The sequence below is a fragment of the Dasypus novemcinctus genome, chromosome 2, assembly GCF_030445035.2.
Source record: "Dasypus novemcinctus isolate mDasNov1 chromosome 2, mDasNov1.1.hap2, whole genome shotgun sequence".
Taxonomy (NCBI): domain Eukaryota; kingdom Metazoa; phylum Chordata; class Mammalia; order Cingulata; family Dasypodidae; genus Dasypus; species Dasypus novemcinctus.
In genome coordinates, this window is record NC_080674.1 from 85,953,372 (window position 1) to 85,974,511 (window position 21,140).

Genomic DNA, 21,140 nt, shown 5'->3' on the forward strand with positions numbered 1-21,140 from the left:
TGCTTTAAGAATGACTGAAGTGATGAATGCACAAACATGTGACTATACCAAATACCACTGATTGTACATTTAGGATGGATTTATGCTTTTTTAACATGTATCAATAAAATTGATTTGTTAAAATATATATATAAGAATGAAATAGTAGTTTATTCAGTAAGGCAGAACAGAAAGCCTAAAAATATCTTCAAAGTCTCAGCCAATACAATTTCATAATGATGGGACTACCTTTGATTCTGTGGCAACTCTACATATTCTAAGAAAAGAGTTTTGAGCAGAAAATTAGACTGTGACTATAATAATGTATATGTTTTTATTTTAAATACATGTTTAAAGAACATCTGGAGAGTGGAAAACAGGTAAACACCATTATAGACTCATTATTAGGTAATTCTCTTTCACTTTAAAGAAGTCAACATGTTATTTACAAATTTCTTCTTAAATATTTTAACATAATTTTATAATTATGTGATGTTATACATGTTCTCAAAATTTTAATGCTGGATTCATTAACTTGTAAAAGCATAGAAATAAAAAATAGAGCTCCACTGTATAGAAATTTAAATACATTTATTTTGCTCAGAGTAAAGAGCAAAGAATAAACCAGAATTGCAAAATGTGAAATTAAACTTTACATTATTGCCTTGCAATTGTATCATTTATTGAAGTAAAATCAGCTCACTATGGTTTATCTGTTTTGAGTTGAAAACAAATATTTTCTATAGTAAATGAGAAAAACCTCTTGTCAAAACACTACATTTTAGCAATTTGGAGTGAACGCTTAACTTTACTATAGTAAATAAAGGACCTTTGAACTTATTACTATTTTAAATTGTATTACGTGCTAGCTTTTACATATAAATCTTTTTATCAAACCAGCAATTTTTTTTTTTTTTTTTGACATTTGGAAAATTTCCCTGGAAGTGTATGGCGGTAAACGGTGAATGAGAATGTGTGTAAACACAGGTCTAAGCTTTTTCCAGTTTCAGGTAACAAGAGCCAAGTGTCTCACTGTGAAGTGGAAATGACCCCTGGGAAATGATCTTGTTGAGTAACTTGAAGGATAGAGCAGAAAATAACAGTAGATTGCTGTAAAAAATGTGTCAAGAAAACATTTTAACGGAATTTCTTCCACCTTATTTCCCAGTGAACTGGATATTCAATAAATACATGTTATTCTATTGCTTAGTGCTACAGCACTGCCACCAAATTCTCCAACCCGTGATTGATAGAAGTTGAGAACAGCCTACTGTTCAGAATCTGTCATTAAAAAGTCAAGTTCTTCAAGGGTACTCCAATACTTTATAAGGTTTTCAATGCTATGTCTATTGCACATTTTATATAATCTCTGTGAAATAGATACAAAGTCTTTTAAAATGACAAATCCAGCTTTATTAGTTTTATTGCTCCTCATTAGATTACTGCCCATTCTTGTTTTTGTTTGTTATGTAAATGTTTCTAGTAACATGTATTTTGAAATTCTGAAATAATATATATTTTGGGTCTACCTAAAATCCTACCTGGAACAAAGTGTGGCAAAGATAAAGACTTAGTTATCTATGTGGAAAGTTATTTTAATTATCATGGCTGCTTACAGTATAGATTGCATTTAAAAATAATAAAAAAATATATTTTCTCTTGACTTTTCTCTTTTAGGTCATGCAGCCATTTCTTGATAGTTGACCTTGGGCCAATTAAATTAGCCTTAAAAAGAGCACAACAGAAAATAGAATTTTAAGATAATCAGTTTATGAAGTCAACATCCATCACAGTAATCATTCATAGAGCAGGTCTTATAATGATCAATTCCCATTATGAATTTAAATAAAAGATAAAGTAGAATTTGTGCAACATGGGAGAAGCAGTCACTGAAGTTAACTTAATAAAAAGTATCATTTATTGAAATTTAACCTTACTATAATATGATCACCTTTTCAAAAGAAGAGATCATATATTCATATAATTGTTAATTTCAATGGTATAAACCTATCTGTATTTAAGAATTACAGAAATACACACAAAATTAATGGTTGAAAATCTTTGTTTTTGACATTTATTATAGCAAGTCCAATATTTATTGTAGCACAGTTCTGTCTAAGATTATAAAGGAATAATTTATGTTGTAGTGCCTAAAAAGATTCTCAAAGAAATTTTAAAAGAGAGTTCCAAAAAATTATTTGAGTAATAGCAGGATAATTAGATTAAATATATCACTAGTAAAGGTGACTGTTCTCATTTGGAGATACATATCTGTTATAGCTGTTTTTAAAACATGAGTCTCATTAGTTTGTACTTATATTCTGGAATATTATAACCTAGCTGGAAAAATTTTCTTGAATAGTTCACAGATGAGTTTTTATACCCAATGAAATAAGATGTTTAAATACTTGAACTTAAGGTTCAACTAGGATAAATAAAAAGAAGCTCTAAATAGTTATAGAGGCAGGTGTTAAGTGAAACTGCCACCATAACTCAGATGCTGCAAAACATGTTCCTTTAGGCTAATGCATCCCATCAAAATATTCTGAGCTGAAAAAGAATACGCAGTGGTAGCTCCATACTCAAGTAGGGAGTATATATCCCTATGTTTACAAATGCAGATTTGATGTAATATGCATCCTTTCTACAAATCAATTCCAAAAATACTTACTGAGCACTTGCTATTTGCAAAGCAAAGTACCAAATACGAAAAAATGAGACAAACTATAATTTTTATAAATGTAAGAATATTGTAAGAGTGTTATACGGCAACAGAGTGTTTTAATGATGGCAGTTTTATAATAACTCTGAATATAAGGTAAATTAAATATTTTTTTGTTGTCAAAAGAAAAGTCTGTATCACTTTGTGGCATTATAATACTAGTAAAACACAATCTAAAATCTCTTTATCTCATAACTCTATTATCTGTATTTCTGATCTGTTTGTACTATATGCTATTTGAGATGGAAAAAACATTTTTCTTTAAACATAGTTCTGAACATTAAGACTGTTCAGAATGTTATAATTAATCCAAATCTGTGTACCTGTGTATTATCCATACATTGCAAACATTTAATAAGTAATATCATTCAGTAGTTATATCCACTATAGACCTTCACATTTAGATAGATTACGTATATACTTGTTAAAAAAATCATTTTAAATGCATAATTCATACATTTATAACTAATAAACTAAAGTCTATGACTATTTGACAGTAAAAACAAAACATTTCTTTATTATTTCTTCTATTATTGCACTGCAAAGAATAGCAGATTTCCCAATAGGAGAACTAAAACTATTTAATTTAAAGAAATTAAAGTTAGGTACTTTAAAAATAAAGAAATTAAATTTATAGTTGAAGTAGTTACTGTCCAAATTTTTCTGTGAATCTGAAGAAAAAGTATGAATCTAGTAAATTATATTGTGGAAGCACATGAAAGGCAGATTAAGAGAAACAGAAGATACATTTATTCAATAATTTAAACAGAATGGAGAAATAACAAGAAAGAAAGATAAATTAGAGGAGCAACACAGAATGAAGTCTGAGCTTGGAAAAGATCATTCTGCTTAATTTCTACTGAGATGGAGGGAGATAAAGCTGTAATAAATGAGAATATCAATGGCTTTAAAATATATTGTGGAGAAGTTGTAAGTAAAGACTATGCATTTTGAAACATATTACTGAAAAAGACACATGAACAGAAAAATAAATACCCAACTCATTAAGAAAATATTTCAGGCAAGAGTGACCAAAAAAGAACTAAAAAATCACAATCCATTTTCCACAGGTATTCTTTTCTATATGAAATGAATTCTTTACAAATCCCATATTATTTTGTCAAGTTTTAATACAAATACACTATAATACTTGTTTTTATATACTTTGATAAATAAGAAGGGAAACTTTTGGTTCCAATTAACAGCCTACATAAAAGGAGGGATTGCTTTACTACATGACAAATTTTCTCAATGTTAATAAAATCTGTATGTAAAATTGTTTAAGATATTACTTAAGTGTATATCTGTGGGAGCAGATATAGCTCAAGTGGTTGAGTTCCTGCTTCCCATGTGCAACGTCATGAATTCAATCCCCAGTACCTCCTACTTGTTTTATGACTCTAAAAAGTCTATACTAAAATAAAATTAAAACATCTGCTCATATCTAAAAGTAAATGTATTTTTTTTATTTTTATGCATTTATTTATTTTTTAATAGTGACACTGAGTTTACAGTACAATCACGCATATAATACAGGATTCCTATACACAAACCTACCATCAGCACCTTGCCTTGGCGTGGAACATTTGTTACAATTGAGGATAGCACTTTTTTTTATAATTGTGTAATTTTTAACGGTAAAGTTGCCTTTGTTACAAGATGAATGATTATTATAATAGTTCTATCTGACATCCATAATTTATATTAGGTATATTTTTCCCATATACCACCCTATTATTACCACCTTGTATTAGTGTCACATATTTGTTATAATTCAGGGATAAACTTTCTTATATTTGTACTACTAACTATACAAGTTATAGTTGTATAACTTTCATTTTAAAACATAAAAACTAAAACATGCTCATATCTAAAAGCAAGTTTATTTTTAAAACATAATTTAAACTCTATGATGTTTAGACCACTTTTGAGTAAATGTATTTAGAGATTAAATGATCAGTAGCAATTAAGAAAAATAAAAGAATCTTTATAAGATTATAATCTTTATAAGAAAGCAAGTTATTAAAATAACTTTAGAATGGTGAATTGCATCAAAAATGATTACACTGCACTTAGAGTTTATATTAGGTTGCAATTAGTATTCACGGTGAAAAATAATAACTCTTTTGCAATGGTTCAGAAAATGGCATTGTAGCAAAGTGTGTCTGGAGCAGGGTTGTAAAATTATAGGTGGAATGATAAGGAATTGGGGTAGAAAAGCATGGGAACTGGCAAGATTTGATACCCAGTCAAAGAGAAAACCAATTAAAGTTGATAAATAGAGTCTTTAGGCAACCCTATAAACATTAAGGCCACTGAGTCAAGACATAAAGAAGTCAGAAACTAAGCACTGTAGACTCACAACAAATGAGTTTGCTACTGAGTTATGTGATGAAGTTACTCCAAAAATAGGATACACAATATTGACTGGAGTGGGTGAAAATGAGAGGGAATTCCTATCATCCAAATTAGGTTATAAACTATCCGACAGTATTCTGAAAGTAAAACATCAATTGAGAGGTTATATGAATCTGTGATTCCATTACAGAAACACTTACAGTTGAGTATCATGCAATATGGATATGGCATTTATATTAATATAACCTTGGAGATTATCAAGTAAATTTGCAAGATGTCTGTTTTATTTTCTTCCATTGATTTTTTTTTTTTAATCTTTTGAACTTACTCTTATCCAAAAATTCCTACCCTGCTGTGGGGGATGGGGGTGGGTTGGAGGGTTGCCTGCAGAGATAGGAATCAAGGAGTACCAGTGGAAATAAGTTGTCTATGAATTCAATGGACTTTCAACCTTGTATGAGTTTCACCAACTGAGTTATAGTTCCCTTCTCCCTCATAATCAGCTCAATTTTGCCCATTGTTTATATTAACTTTCCTGGTCTTAACTCTTAGGACTAACTTCTTGCTTCAATTCTTTGTTATAATCAATCTGGAGCTGAGGTGTGGTCTCTTCTCTTCTGACAGCCCTTACATGTCAGGGCTTGACCCCTAATACTTGACAGTGCCGATCTCCTAGACTAGGCCTTTTCCTGACTGCCAATCAAATCAGCTGTGCTTCCCTGTTATCTTCTTAAAGTTGTATCAGGTCATTAGTCTCCAGGATTTCTCTTTGACCCATCCCATTGTCCATGAAGCCATGTTGAAAATACCATTCCTTCCATACATGTTTATGCTTTATGGTACTTAGTTCAGACTGTAGGCCTGTGCTTGATGCCTGCATGTTTATCAATGAGAAACAACATCATGAAGGCAGGTTTTAGTATCATTACTTTATAACTGTAAAAATAAACTTTAAAAATAAAGTATTTGAGGCAACAACATAGTTTTTATCGTTTAACTTAAAATGAACATCATATTCAGTGCTGTTATATATTTGATAATGCAGAAATTTTATTATAGAAGATGTGATGGTTAATTTTATGTGTCAGTGTGGCTAGGCTATGGTGCCCGGTTGATGGGTCAAAAGCCTAGTTGAGATGTTGCTTTGAAGGTATTTGTAGATATAATTAACATCTACAATCAGTTGATTTAAGTAAATGAGATTACCCTTAATAATGGTTTTCATCCAATTAACTGAAGGCCTTGAGAGCGAACACTGAGGTTTCATGGAGAAGAAGAAATTCTGCTTCAAAACTACCACATGAACTCCTCTCTGCATTTCCAGACTTGCAGCCTGCCCTACAAATTTTGGACTTGCCAAACCCTACAATCGCATGAGCCAATTCCTTAAAATAAATTTCTGCGTGTGTGTGTGTATATATATATATATATATATATATATAGGTTCTGTTGCTCTGGAGAACCCTGACTCATACAAAGAATTATATTTCTGAAAGCGTATTTTATCATTTTCCTCAATTTTGAGGATTTCATTTTTATTTTCCTCAATGTTCTCATTTTTCAATTTTCCATGTTCTTTAATGTTTAAATGTTCTATACTTTTACATTCCACACACTAGCCACACCTTGCTACGTTGCCAATTTCACGGCCATTGCAAAATAATTATCTTTTAACTGTTATCAAATGTAAACTCTAAGTGCAATATATAACTATTTTTGTTATAATTTTCACATTCTAAAGTTATTTTAATAACTTCTTTGCTTACTAAGAAGTTATTTTGGTTTCCTTATATGCAATTGAACATTTTTTATCTAAATAGTTATTTTACTCTAAAATGATCTAAACATATCTAAAATAGAGTTTTTAAATGTTATACTGTTTTCTTCTTTAATAATTCATTTTAATTTTTTTTCTTTTTACTCAAAACTCTTAAACAACACCATTTAGACTGGCACAGCACAGTGGGCTCAAGAAATAAAAAAGTAGTTAAGTAAAACCCTATCAGTTTTCTGGCTGAAACTTGAAAAATACATTTGAAAAGGTTGTGTCTCCATTATTAAGGGCATTAAATTAAATAGGCGTAATTTTTACAACATAGGAACTTTACCTGCTGATGTCGGCTCCTGTTCATCTGGTGCTATAATTGAAGGAAAACAGGCAAAGTGGGGACAGGGGGTGGGTAAGGTTGGAGGGGAGAGAGAGGGAGAAAAAGAAAAAGAAATTGAGATTTAACATAAACATGTTTCACCTTTCCAAACAATGATTATTATCTCCTGATTTGCAATTATGCACATAAATTAGAAATCTGACTTTAGATAATATTATGGATACTTTGTTTATATTAAAGATTGTTTACTCTTATACTTTGAAATACGTATTTATTAGGAAAGACAATTCTAATGTCTAGATGTAACTTTCCCTTCTATTTGCAAAAAAAGATTAGCCTTAACTAACCTAGTGCAAATTATTATAAACGATATTGTTTAAAAGATAACCACCATTACTATTTCATGAGAATTTTCTATAAGCAAAGAGGAAACAAGAGGCATTTTCAATGGTCAAAATTTGTGTTTCATGATGTAGAAGTGACACACACATGCACACGCACACATAGGAGTTAGTAGTTCTTAAACTTTAGAGTGATTCAGATTCAGAATCATTTTTGGTGCTGGTTAAACATGAAGGTTCTGATCTCTCTCTCTGTCTCTCTCTCTCTGTCTCTGTCTCTCTCAGGCACACACACCCATATTCACTCACACGAACCATGTGTCTCAAGATTCAGTAATTCTGAAGTGAGGACACAGAAAAATGCATTTTTAAAATAACCCCAAGTGATCCTGTCATGAGTCTTGTGCAGAACATATATGAATAAATATGATATTACAATAAGGGGCCACAAGATGCAAAAACAATTTCATAACCTTGGATGCATTTCAGAAAGCCCCACCTAAAACCACTACATATCAACATAATGTCAATATAAGGTACCATTTACTGTAACTCATTAAAGTGACTCATTTTGATTCCTGTTTTAAAGGGAAGAATGAGAGCAAGACTCTGAGGGCAATAACTTAATGCTATATACATGTGGAGGAGAGAAAATAGCAGTTAGGAGAATGAAAAAAATAATTTATCTGAAGTAACTTCACAGTTTTACCTAGAATCCACTTATTCAATTTTATACTGTATTGCAGAAACAAACTGTGTGAAGAGGTATTTTTGTTCTGTGTACAACAGCAGCCTTCTGAGAATATTACCATTGAATTATATGACACAAGCCAGTACTATTTCACTTGATACATGAAGTTTTAAAATAAAAATTTACACAGCTGAACTGCTTATAAAGGAGCTTTGTCCTCAGCTGATTCCTTAATCAAGGTATCACTGTGTAACCAGGGAGTGGTTTCTCCTCTTTTCCGTTAAGGTTACATCTGCACAGAGTACACATTAGACAAGCTTACTTTGTGTCCTGAAAGCACTTTCCTCTCACACCATTTGGCTTGTCTCCTTGGCACATAAAGAAATGGAGAGAGCAAACAAACAGTTGGCATGCAAGGCGTGGGGTACATAAATATTTAAAAAACAGTTTGACACTTGATTATGTCCAAAATATAATGTAAAATGTTCAAAGAGCAAAACTGTTGGTAGTTTCCAGGAATTCCCTTTTAGGAAAATACCATAGGCACTTACAAAAGTGCTAACTTAGAGGGGTGAGTTTTAGTAAAATTTGGAGATTTCAAAATGGAAAAAAAAAGTGCATTAATAGCTGGTTACTTTATGTGTGAACTCAACTCACAAAGCAAACTATGAGATGGAAGAGTTCCAGTTATATATAACATCTCCTCCATGGTGATTCCTTGTAATATGTAGATGTCATTAGCCAATATTCATACTAAATAGACATACACCTCAATAGAAGGGTTAGGATAGGTATTAATTTGCAGTTTCAGATATCTCTGTGACAAAGACAGTTTTGTAGGCTAATTGCATTACCAAACAAAATATAACTATTAACACATGGCAGCTAGAGAACCCCAGAAGTAAAAGAAGCTACAAAATGGGCAGTGGTGGCCTATTTAATGACTTTTCAGGGACACAGATATCACAGAAGCTACTGTCATAATACCCAAATGATTTTTCACTCTTCTGATTTGCTTCTTAGAATTCATGAAATCAGTAAATCCATATGAATAACAAAATATCTGAGTCTGTGTCACCTGCAGCTTCCTCCAATACTGGAAATAATTTTAAAAAACACATACGACAAGCACAACAAAAATAAACACACTGACAAATAACTCTGTGTTGCTCTACCTGAGCTGTGTGTAAAAGGTTGTACTGAAATTATGGTGAAATTAGTGGGAAAAGAAAACATCTAAAAAATTTATCTGACAGAGTTTAGCTAAGCGATATTAAAAACAACAACAGAAAATAAGTCTTGGTGAAGATGTAGAGAAATTGGAACCCTTGTTCCAACATTTTTGATTGCATGATTATAAAATGATGCAGCCACTCTAGAAAAGTTTGGCAGTTCCTGAGAAAGTTGAACATAGAATTATTGTATAACCAGCCAATCCCACTTTTAGGTATATAACGAGAAGAACGGAAAACAGGGACTCAAACAGATAATTTACACACCAAAGTTCATGGACGCATTATTCAAAATAGCCTAAAGATAGGAGCAACCGAAGTGTCCATGAGTAGATGAATGGATTACAAAATGTAGTATATACCGACAATAGAATATTATTCAGCTGTAAAAGAAATGAAGTTCTGATACATGCAATGATACAGATGAATCCCAAAGATGTCACATTGAATTAAATTAGCCAGATACAAAAGAACAAAAATTGTATGACTTCACGTATATGAAAATATGCAAATTCTCAGAGCCAGAAAGTAGATTACAGGTTACCAGGGACTGGAGAGGGGGAGTATGGGTAGTTATTGCTTCTGCTAGAGGTGATGACAAAGTTTGTGTAATGGCTGGGTAATGAGTTTTGGTGATGGTGGCACAATATTGTGATTGTAATTAATATCATGGAATTGTATGCTCAAATGTAATGAAAATGAGAAAGTTTGAGATTATAAACATGTATGCTAATATATATTATGTTACTACAATAAAAAGTTTTATAAATAAACATATACACCAAGCAAATCAAGAACAAACAAACTGACAAACAACTATGTATTGCTCTACCTGGTCAATATGTAGAAAGATGTAATGCAATTACAGTGATGATAGCAAAGGAGGACAATAAGAAATATAGTTAATAGAATTACGAGAAGTGTGGTGCTCCCATCACCCAAAACAATCATCTTGGGAGTTTGCTAAAATGCCCAAATCTACTGAATGTGAATTTCGGGTGTTTTCCCAGGTTTATATATTTTTTTAAAGTTCTGCAGGTGATTGCTATGAACACTGAATGTTGAGAAATAATGGCTCTACCCCATCAAAGTTTGCTCCATTGGGAAAGATTCCTACTTCCAGTTGTTAGAAATGCAACAACAGATTAGCAGGTGTTCAAGAAGCTGTGGCTGCTTCACCAGGTGTTGTTTTTTTTTTTTAATATATACTTTTTATTTTTTAACAGATAAATTACATAAATGTTACCTGAAAAATAGAGGGGATTCCCATAAGCCCCACTCCCCATACCTCCCACATTAACAACATCTTTCATTAGTGTGGTACATTCATTACAATTGATGAACACATTTTGGGGCACTGCCACCAAACATGGATTATAGTTTGCATTGTACTTTATACTCTCTCCTGCACAATTTTGTCATTGCAATGTCAATCAGGACAAGTTCCAGGTCTCAAAAATGCCCCATATTATACCTGTTTTTCCCTCTTCCTGCCCTCAGAACCTCCGGTGGCCACTACCTCCACATCAATGATATAAATTCTTCCATTGCTAGAATCACAATAAGTCTATAGTAGAATACTAGTAAGTCTACTTCAGTCCATAGTTCATTCCTCAATCCTGAGGATTTTGGGATGTTCACCAGCTTTTAATGCTCTTTCTCTTGTGAAGTCTTTGGGTTTATTGGGACCTACATTAATGTCTTGGGGAAAGATGAATCTTTATTTGGCATAGAGAAAGGGTCTGTATCTCAGAACTAAGTAAATCACTTCCATATCTTGGTCACAGTTATTGATCCATGTACCAGAAATTTGCCCATTTTGTATTAATGATGTATAAGGAAAGGTTTGTAGGGGGCCTCTTGGATAGGAAACATCCCCATTCTTCTGAGACAGTGTCAAGAAGTAGGCTCTTCTCTCTCCTTTAATGTGGACAAGGGAGCCTGTAATCCTAGAAGTAAGTGGTAGACACCTTGCAACCATAAAGGAAGCCTGCATATGAATGAAGCTGACCTGCTCAAAGACAGAAAGGATGAACAGAAAGAAATTCAGTGTTTGGTGATAACATTGAGCCACTGAATCATATCAACCCTGATTCCTCACCTACCTCTGGATATCCATTTCTGAGGAAAAATAAATCTTCTTTATTGTTTATCAGTTTTGAGATAGACTTTTTCTTGTTGCAACTAAGCAGCATTGCTCCACAGCCCTGACCAGTCTCGCTGTTCCCTTTTAAGATGTATTAAAATGCATAAGGAATTAATTTTCTGTGTGACAGGTGAGGTTGGAAGTGCATACAGCCTCGGACTGTGTTTTCTGAGGGCGGCTGGGACTTAGTGCTTTAGTTTTGCCGGGGAGCTAACCACCACACTGTGATGCAACAAATCTATTCCCTTGATTTTTAAATTGATCACTGTTTTGTTTTTCAAGACAACCCAGCATTGTACGTGTTCAGGAAGTGACTTGGGGGGAGGGCTTCATGCAGACCCTCCATCCATACTTCCTTTCTCCTGTCCTCACTTTCTCCTTATTTCCAAAGGTATCAATTGTGAAGTAGAATAACCACCCAAACCCAACGGGTTACATATATAACCCTGATATACATATGATATTAAAATGCAGATATTTCTTCATTGGAAAAAAGACTTGAGTCCCTTTATATGGACTCAACAATTCTTATATCTTCTGATTTTATTTACCTTATCCTCAGGTGTTTTAAATAAATTTTATAACTTGTAAGTTCTACCTTTTCAAAAAAATGTGTATAGTTGTGTAATTTATCATCAAATAGGAAAAGATCATTATATAATATATAAAGTGCACTTCTTATAATAATCTGTTGTACATAAGATTTTAATTAATTTATATTGACTTGATCATTTTAGTTGCTATATCATAAATTTAGTTAACTGTGGATCAAATATGCTTCTCAAGCATGCAATGATCTTTGTAATTCATTATTTCCATAATGCTCAGCAACAGGAAATATGTATTCTTATATTCTGACAATATTTAAAAATGTTTTTCTTCAACTGCAATGATACAAAAATAACAATGATGAAATTGATACATGATGACTCATGTTTGCGCAGATGCTAAATGCTGTAAGTGTGTGTGGGTATATGGGTGTGTGAGAGAAAAAGCAAGAAAGAGAGAGAACAGCATACTACTAAGCCAGAAAAGAGTAAACTATCACTTGATAATTTGTGAACCCAGTTGTTAAAATAGGTTTTGGAGTTGGTTCTGGAATACTTGCAGAATAAACACCTTTAGAGACCAGAATGGTTTTCGTTTGGTTTTTGTTTTGTTTGTTCTCAGTCTAAGTCTCAATATGGACATGCCTCAGGACTTAAAAGTTGGTATTACCAACTTATTCTAATGAAGTTATGAAAATGAGTGCTACTCTCTCATGACTAAAAATATCAGACAGCATATAACATATTCAGTTTTATACCCTCAGAATCACAGAATATTTAGGTCAAAGTAAGGAACACCAGATATTGTATTTGCATAGAAAATGTCCAGAGAATTGCAAATTCTTTTCTCTTCTATCAGTCTTTTACATGTATTTTAACTTCAGTGTCAGATCTGTAGGATAGCATCTATTTACATACAGTGAATTATAGATAACAAAATATATGTACACATGTAGTTAGTATGTAGGTTGTAGGCATATTTTTATTTGTGCACTTATTAGTCTCTCTCATTAAACTAGGAGTTAGATGAGGGCAAAGGTTTTTTTTTTTATTTTTGCTTAGCATTATATCTCCAGTTCTTAGAGTAGTCCCTATAACGATGAATTGACTAACAAATATTAGTCAAAATAAATAATGAAAAGATGGAGAGATTTTTAACACAATTCTCCATGTTGTCCTATAAATCTCATCTACTTATGCTTTACTACTAGAATTTTCAAAAAGAAAGCCTTAAGAAAAAAATAAGAAAGTCTTACACCTTCATCAATGTTTTGTTTTAATTATGTAAATCAGAATTTTTCCTTGGTGTAGGGGGGAAAAAGAATAATGGACAGGAAAAACAATGGTTGCTCTAATGTCGATTTGAGCAGCTTATGAAAAATAGAATCTGTGATTTCTATCCTAACTCAAAAAAAGGCATCAAACTATACTTTATTAATAATATATTCATTAAAACAGAAACACAAAGTGCACTTTATATATTAAGTAGTGATACACGCTTGCATGGGTAACTATGAGCAATTTATACCATGAATCATAATAACAGATATAGCAGTGCATTTGTGACTGTCTCAGTTTAGAAAGAGGTACAAATGGGGAAAATAATAAAGACTCAATGAAAGTTTTCATTTCACTTTTTGCCACTGAATGAAAATAACATGCAAAAATATAAAAAAAAAATACCGGTTTTATAAAACTAAACCAGGGTATTGGGAAATTGAAGTAACAGGACTCAAGTAGTCTACATTCATATTCCCAGCTGGTATTAAAGAGACTTTGGTGACATAATTGGAACACATTTTCCTACTTGAAGGAAACAGTAAAGATTAAACTAGGTGATTTTTCATCACAAAGGGACTTAGATTGTAATTCAATATTTCATGTGTCTATTTAATTGCCCTCAAACAGCCTTGCTTTATTCAATATGCCAGCCCTTCCTATCCACATTCATCCCATCCTTGTGATTGGATTCAAGTTTCACCACTCTCAATTCTTTATTATGGTCTCCAGATTTATATAGTTATCCATATCGGTATACCTTACACTGGCTTTTAAACTATTACCTAAAGCCAGAACTATACAAAAAGCACGTAATATTTTCCAGTCTTGTTTACCAAGTGGGGCAGTATGCTTCTTTTGAGGGTAGCAGTGATGTTTTAATTTTGTACAGATTACATTACTGATACTCAGGAAATACTTTTGGAAAGCTGTCCATATTTAGAAATAATAAATTGAATGCAAGTTAAAAATTTAATGGTTGTTTTTACATGATTGTAAGAAATGTAGAATGAGGATTTGAAATTATTAAGCATAAGGTATCCTAAGAAAATTAATGGGAAAATAAAAAGAAAGGAACAAGCACATAAGAATTAAGAGAAATGATTCCTCAGATGATCAATTTCAATAAAATTAAATCATAATCATTTTGAAAATTTAATATAGGACAGAAAAGAGGGGATAGTTCTGCAATGGAATGTTTAATGTAAAGAGTGAAGCCAGGAAGCTGAAATTACCTGCTCACCACATATGCATTTCTAATGGCCCCAGAACCTGTATTATTTTGCTTCTCAGCACTTGACAGGGAAGCTGGTACCATCAAACTTATCTTCTGTGGATTCCTGCCTTATTTGTGTAGTGGAAAACACTCACTTCAATCTCATTTCCAAGGGTATGGACAAATGAGCTAATCTGAAAAAGCAAATCTGTTAAAACTAAAAGGACAAAAAAACTAAAAAGTAATAGATAGATCAGCAATATTGGCACAAATCTTAGTGACCATATTCACTTAAAGAAATCACAGAATCAATGCATATAAAATGTTAATATCAGAAGAGACTTGATTTAGTTTTGGGGAAAAAAAATCCATTGTTACAATGGGTTAAGGTTTGTATTAGAAAACGGCAGTATTTTTATTAAATGATCTAAATTAACAACAAATTTCCTGACAAATGGAATACTGACAAAATTTATTTAAACACCGGAATATGTGCATATTAACAATTAAATATATATTTACAATATAATAAAAAAAACAGGATGATACAATCCATGCTGTTCTATAACTTGCTGTTTTGATAATATATTGCACATATTTTTCTTTCTCAATAAAATCAGTGAATATGGGCAGTACTGCATAGTATTTCATTATATGGATGTACCATAATTTAATTAATTAAGTCTCTAATTAATAACATTCCAATGGATTCCACCATTTCTCTCTTATAAATAATGTTTCAGTGAATAATCCAATTCTATTTGAATAATGGTAGAGACATAAAACAAAAATAAATTATCAATAAATTTCATTAAATAAATAGGAGTCCATGACCCTAAACACAACATAAAATATTTACTTTTTGTAAGGCTTTTAAGTGATTCTCATTTATATGATCAGGATTCCATCTTTAATAACATGCTTCTTAAATTTATAAGATAAGATTATTTTTGTGCTTTCTTCCTTTTTAATTTACTGTCTTGCAATACAGACCATTAATAGAGAGTAAGTAAAACTGACAATGCCCAAATAGCACAAGACACAGAGAAAAAGAAATGCCTGAGCTATGTGCCTCAGCAAGTGAAAACTTAGAATGACTGGTACAGAGTTCTCTTCCCTGCACTTGCCCGCCTCCCATGATAAAAGGGATGATTATGGCTGAATACTAGATATTCTGCACTTTCTGGGATAGAGATGATATAAAACGTTAGTATTTTTTAATAATACAGTGACTAATTGAAATTGCTTCATTACAAAATCTTGGCATAAATACACATGTATGTGTGTGTTTTCAAAATGGTTAGTTATTTAAAACATATTTTTATCACTTATGAGTTTTGTGAAAAGCCTTTTAGTAAAATATCATTCCATTTTTAATGCTTATATTCCAAAGAGGAATTCAGAAATCTTATGATGACTTTGCAACTCTGGTGCCCAAAATATAGATCCACATATTGGTTTAATTAAAATATCTCTTAAAAATGCAAAGATATGGCAAAAAATATTGGACCTTTTCTAACTCAAAAAAGAGGTGAGTTAATTCAGTTCTTCCTTGTTTAATTTGCCAAAGGGCTGCCAATGAAAAGTACCAGAAATGGGTTGGCCTTTAAAAAAGGGATTTATTGAGGATAAAAGCTTTACAGTTCTAAGACTGTGATAAGTCTAAATCAGGGCAACATATGAGGTGTTTTCTCACCAAAGTCAGTTGCCACCTTGCAAAGCAAGATGGCCACCAATCCCTGCTGAGGTCTCTGCCTAAAGCAGCTGTGGGCACACCTATCATAGGGCTTGCTCTTCCCAGGCTTCCTCTCTCTCTCTCTCTCTCTCTTTCTCTCTCTCTGGACCTCAGCTCTTCCAGCCTCCCTAGGGTTCCTCTCTTTGCAGTTCAGCTGTGAATGAAACCTCTCTCACACGGCAGGATCAAATATGGCAGCTTCCTTATCATATGTCTCTGTGTCTCTCTCTCTTTCCCTTTATATCAGACCCAGCAAGGGGGCAGAGAAATAATCCAAGTCACACCTCACTGAGTAGTCCAATAAAAAGCCCTAATATCTTTTTGGGAGTCATAAAATAATTTCAAACTGCCACAGACCTCTTTCTCTTTGGTCAAGGGGAATTATTTTTTTCCATGTATTTGAATTCATCCCAAGAACACTACCCAAAGAGCTCTGTACAGAGCTCAGACAATCTAAAGTGCTGGTGAGTTATTCAGCAGTGAGTTAATGACTGCTATAGAGGACTTTTTTTCCTGCCTGTTAAAATAGGAGCTAAAATTAAATGCTTTCTTTTCAGAATCATTAGGACCTTCTTTAAAAGAAAAGAGTCAGTGTCCATATTCAGGTGTTAATCAAATGACATTGACAGTGCAATTTCCCTATCTACAAAACTTGTCTCCCTAGGCTAAATTTTTCCTTAATTGGAATGTCTTTAAAGAACTCAACTGATAAAGAAGGGGATAGATATAACTTTAAGACAATGAAACTGAATAAAAGTGCAGTGCTATTCAGGGAGTGCCTAAGCCCCATTCTTCTTGTATTGCAGGTTCTTTTCAAATTGTGTCTGTTCTCTTAACTTCTAGTCTTGCAACCTCTTCAAGAAACAATCTAGGAAACACACTTTTCTGAAAACAGGATGTAGGCAACTTTTAAACATGGTATTTGAAGTCCAAAAGAAAGGTCACTTAGTCCAACCTGATAACCCAAAATCTAGATATTGCTTCAAATTAATGTTTGGGAACTCACTTCTCAAAGGAAAACGTCACATCTCCTCCCAGAGCTAGCCTCTGAAAACAATGGGTTAATGTGACTCTTTCTTTGGCCTGTCAGCAGATCAAATGTTTGAAGACAGCTATCTTATCTCCCATTTAAATCTCCCTTAACTGAGAAAACATCCCTATTTAAGTTCATATATTACAGCACATATCATGGTCATCATTTTTGTTAACCTCCTCTGGATAAACTCAAATTTTCAAGGTCTTAAAATATAAGCAAGAAGAGTGAAAGCAGAACTACAGATGTAATCTAACTAGTACAATAAACAATGGAATGAGAGTAATTAATAACCCAATGGTCAAATTTCAGTAAATAAAGAAAAAGTACTTGAAAACTATAAAAAGGTGCTTCTAAATTATAATTGCAACAAATAAAGCAATAATAATATGTTCTCCAGAGCCTGATAGTCAATATATTTTTGAGGTTATTTATAATTTTAAGGTATTATGAAAATAAAGAGGTTTTAACCTCCTGTGAAGGAAGAGAAAAGAGAAAACACTTCTTACATAAACTATCATTATTTGAATTTTATTTTACTTGTGTGTAATCTCCGCAGGTTTAAAAGATAATAAATTAAGTCTGCTAAAGTTTTAAGGATACAAAAATAATAGATTTTTAGTTAATGAAATTATTGTTTTTACAAACATCTTTTGAAAGTACTTGCTTTGTAGGATATACGAATAGTTCACAGGTTTTCTTGGTAACAAATTATAAAGTCTGTAGGCACATAAACTGTGCACAACATACTTTGCTGAAGAAGGGAATGTAGTTTTATCCTAAAGTAAAATGGCTGTTTTTCACAGAATAGAATAAGGAATGTAAGAAGATACTTAAATTGATATAATAAAAGAATTAGGTTTGTGGAAGCTTGGTTTAAGGTAGACTGTTTTGTCCTAATATAAAATGGCTGTCTTTCATAAAATCAGGGTGTGAATATGTAGGACAAGACCTGAATGGATATGAGAGATTGTAGAAGGGTTTGTGGAAGTAAATTTCATTTGATGCTGACTGTAATTTGATAGGCTTATTTGAAAAGTAAAATGAGTCTTAAGGTGAAGTAACTCATCTAAATATTTATAAATGTTTACAAGAGGATATAAGGAATTATAGGTTGTAAGAAGTTTGTGAAAACATTTTCTAAACTGAGGAATTTCAATGTAAAAGGCTGATTCCAGGAAGCTATTATTAAGTAGAAATCTATGAGTTGATATTGATAATGAACAGTAACTTCATAGCAGAGATACCTGTTGGATGCCACCTCAGTCTGTTATGATCTGTGCTACTAGGACTTATTTGCCAAATAGTGTTCTGATGCAAAACTGGAGTTTCATTTTCTTTCTGTTAAAATAACAAGTTTTTAAAAATTGTTGATCTGTTTTAAGTGAAAGGATATACATGTCCTTTTGAAATAATCAATATAAAAAGAATAAAAAATCTGTGTCTTATCAGAATGGCTTCATGTACTTCATGTTGGCCATACCATATCCTTAATGGTTTCAAAAAATACAAAGCCACTGCTTTTTTGGAAGCTGACTTTTCCTAACTCTTTTACTAATTTATTTGTCACTGTGGTAAATAGAGGCCTGTTTATATATAATATTAGAAACTAACAACTTTTAATAGTCTAATAAAACCCTTAAGGATATCTTTAATTTCTGTTACAAAAGAAATTTTTCTTTCATTTTGAAAAAAGTGAGAGCTAAAAAATATATATATTTATAAAAGTTAACCTTTTCAATATATTTATATTTTAATTCACAATGGAAAAATATTAAAAAACTGGAAACTCAATACTTGTATAAACTGTGTGAAAGTTTAAATGGGATGCTATTTTGACAATGTTTAAGTTTTAGTCATATTTTATCTGAATCAGAATTTTTATCAAGGCATTATAATTCTATTTTTGTTAACACTAGTTTGTCATAAAATACTGTGCATAATCATGGTATTTCCTAGGATTATTGTGAATGTGTAAACTTATGCTTACTAATAAAGGAACAATTGTCTATAAAGTAACACAAAATCCAGTATTAACTGCCTATTTCAATCACTTAATATGTGCAGCAATCCATATTGCATTTATCATTCTTGATTTTTTTAAAAAAAGAATCACCCTCATTGTTAAAAAATGGATTCTTAGGGTAAAAATATTAATTAATGTTCCAATAGACACGGAATCATATTAAGGTGATGGGAGCAAAAAGATCATCTTGATTCCATTGGAAATCTTAGGTTCTCATAAAATAATTAGAAAAACATTTGTTTTTCCTATATGACTAAAGTTTGTTTTTGGTAGAGAGCATCTTTCTAAAACAAAATATATGAAAGAAAAATTAAATGTGTACATTTGCTCAAATGACCAAGCATTGTGTTTGTGGTAATGCAAAGGCTGTTCATTTTCCAATCTCAGGTAGAAATACCTTCAAAAGGTTAAATTAAAAAACCCATTTAGTAGTATGGACAACCAGCAAGATGGTGGCAGAGTAAGGAGCTCCTAGGGTCAGCTCCTGCTCCAGGGCAGTTAGTAAACACCCAGAGCTATTTGGAGCTATTGCAAGCATCTGTTTGGGGGTTCCAGGAGACGGGAAGAGCATCCTGCAACATCTTTGAAGGAATAGAAAGAGGAGACTGCTTATCTGCAGAGAAGATTCATAAGTAGCACCCCATGCCACAGAGGCCAGTGCCCATCCTCCACTTGTGGCACAAGCTGCCTTAAGAGCTGTTCTGTGGATGGAATTAAAAGCTTCACTTCCCCAAAACGGGGGAGGAAGAGATGGTTGGGCACCAACTGTATCCAATGATGAGTAAATTTACTGGGCTAATGTATGATTCTAAGAACAGCTAAAGTTTGAACCTGTCCACATCAGAAAGAGACCAGTAGCCACCATCTTAACTCCACACCTCGGGAAGTGGGACATACTGAAAATCACAGTGCTGGTAGGGACTGGCTTTTTCCCATTCAGATCAACTTGCAGCTCCCGCCTAAGCCCCAACTCTACCTCCTGCAGAGAGGAAGCTGGAGGGGGGGGGGGGGGGACGGTGCCAGCCTCTCTGGGAAATTATCAGCCAATCTGTGGAGGCCAGTGATTATCCTACTTTGGCAGCACAAGCTGCCCCAGGAGCTATTCTGGGCGGGAATTAGAAGTTCCATTTCCCGAAAACATTTCCCAAAAACAGTTGGCCACCTATTGCAGCTTCTGTTTAGTAGACTCGGCTAGCTAAGGTATAAACCTAGGAACAGAAAGGGTGTTAATCTGTCCAAATCAGAAAGAGGCCAGTAGCTGCCATTTTGACTCTGTCCACAGCCTGAGGGAAAGCCAGGACCAAAAATCACAGTGACTGTAAGAATTGGTTTCTTTCACCCAGATTGGCCTGCAGCCCTTGCCAGGCTTCACCACCACTTTTGGCATGGAGGAGACTGGCAGGCCCAACACCAGCCTATCCTGGTAACTGCAGGTATCTCTGACTGGCATGGACTGAATAATCAGAAGTTTACTGGGGCAACTGCAGTCATCTTGGACCCTCACTGCACAGATTGCTGCATACATCTGTAGCTTCATCCCCACCTCAGGCAGGGGAGAAAAGGGCGTGAAGTTTCATCAGTCTCTCTGGGCAACTACAGTCTAGGCTTGCAAGACTTGGATTATTCCACACAGCTGTGGCTCTGTCCCTATGACTGGTAAGGGAGAAAGTTGGGAGAAGCTTCATCAGTCCCTGGGGCAATGAGGGCAGCTTGAGCCTCCACAGCAT

General features: G+C 33.1%; 1 protein-coding gene across 2 annotated transcripts in view; it reads right to left on the minus strand.

The window, feature by feature from the left end:
* EDIL3 (EGF like repeats and discoidin domains 3) overlaps nucleotides 1-21,140 on the minus strand; it is a 472,512-nt gene that overhangs the window by 283,448 nt on the left and 167,924 nt on the right. Inside the window, exon 3 of one of the 2 annotated variants that reach the window (XM_004477129.4) lies at nucleotides 7,168-7,197. The exons of the other annotated variant lie outside the window; for it this stretch is intronic. Coding sequence (XP_004477186.2) covers nucleotides 7,168-7,197 — 30 coding nt within the window. The remainder of the gene's footprint in view (nucleotides 1-7,167; nucleotides 7,198-21,140) is intronic. 2 annotated transcript variants of the gene reach the window in all.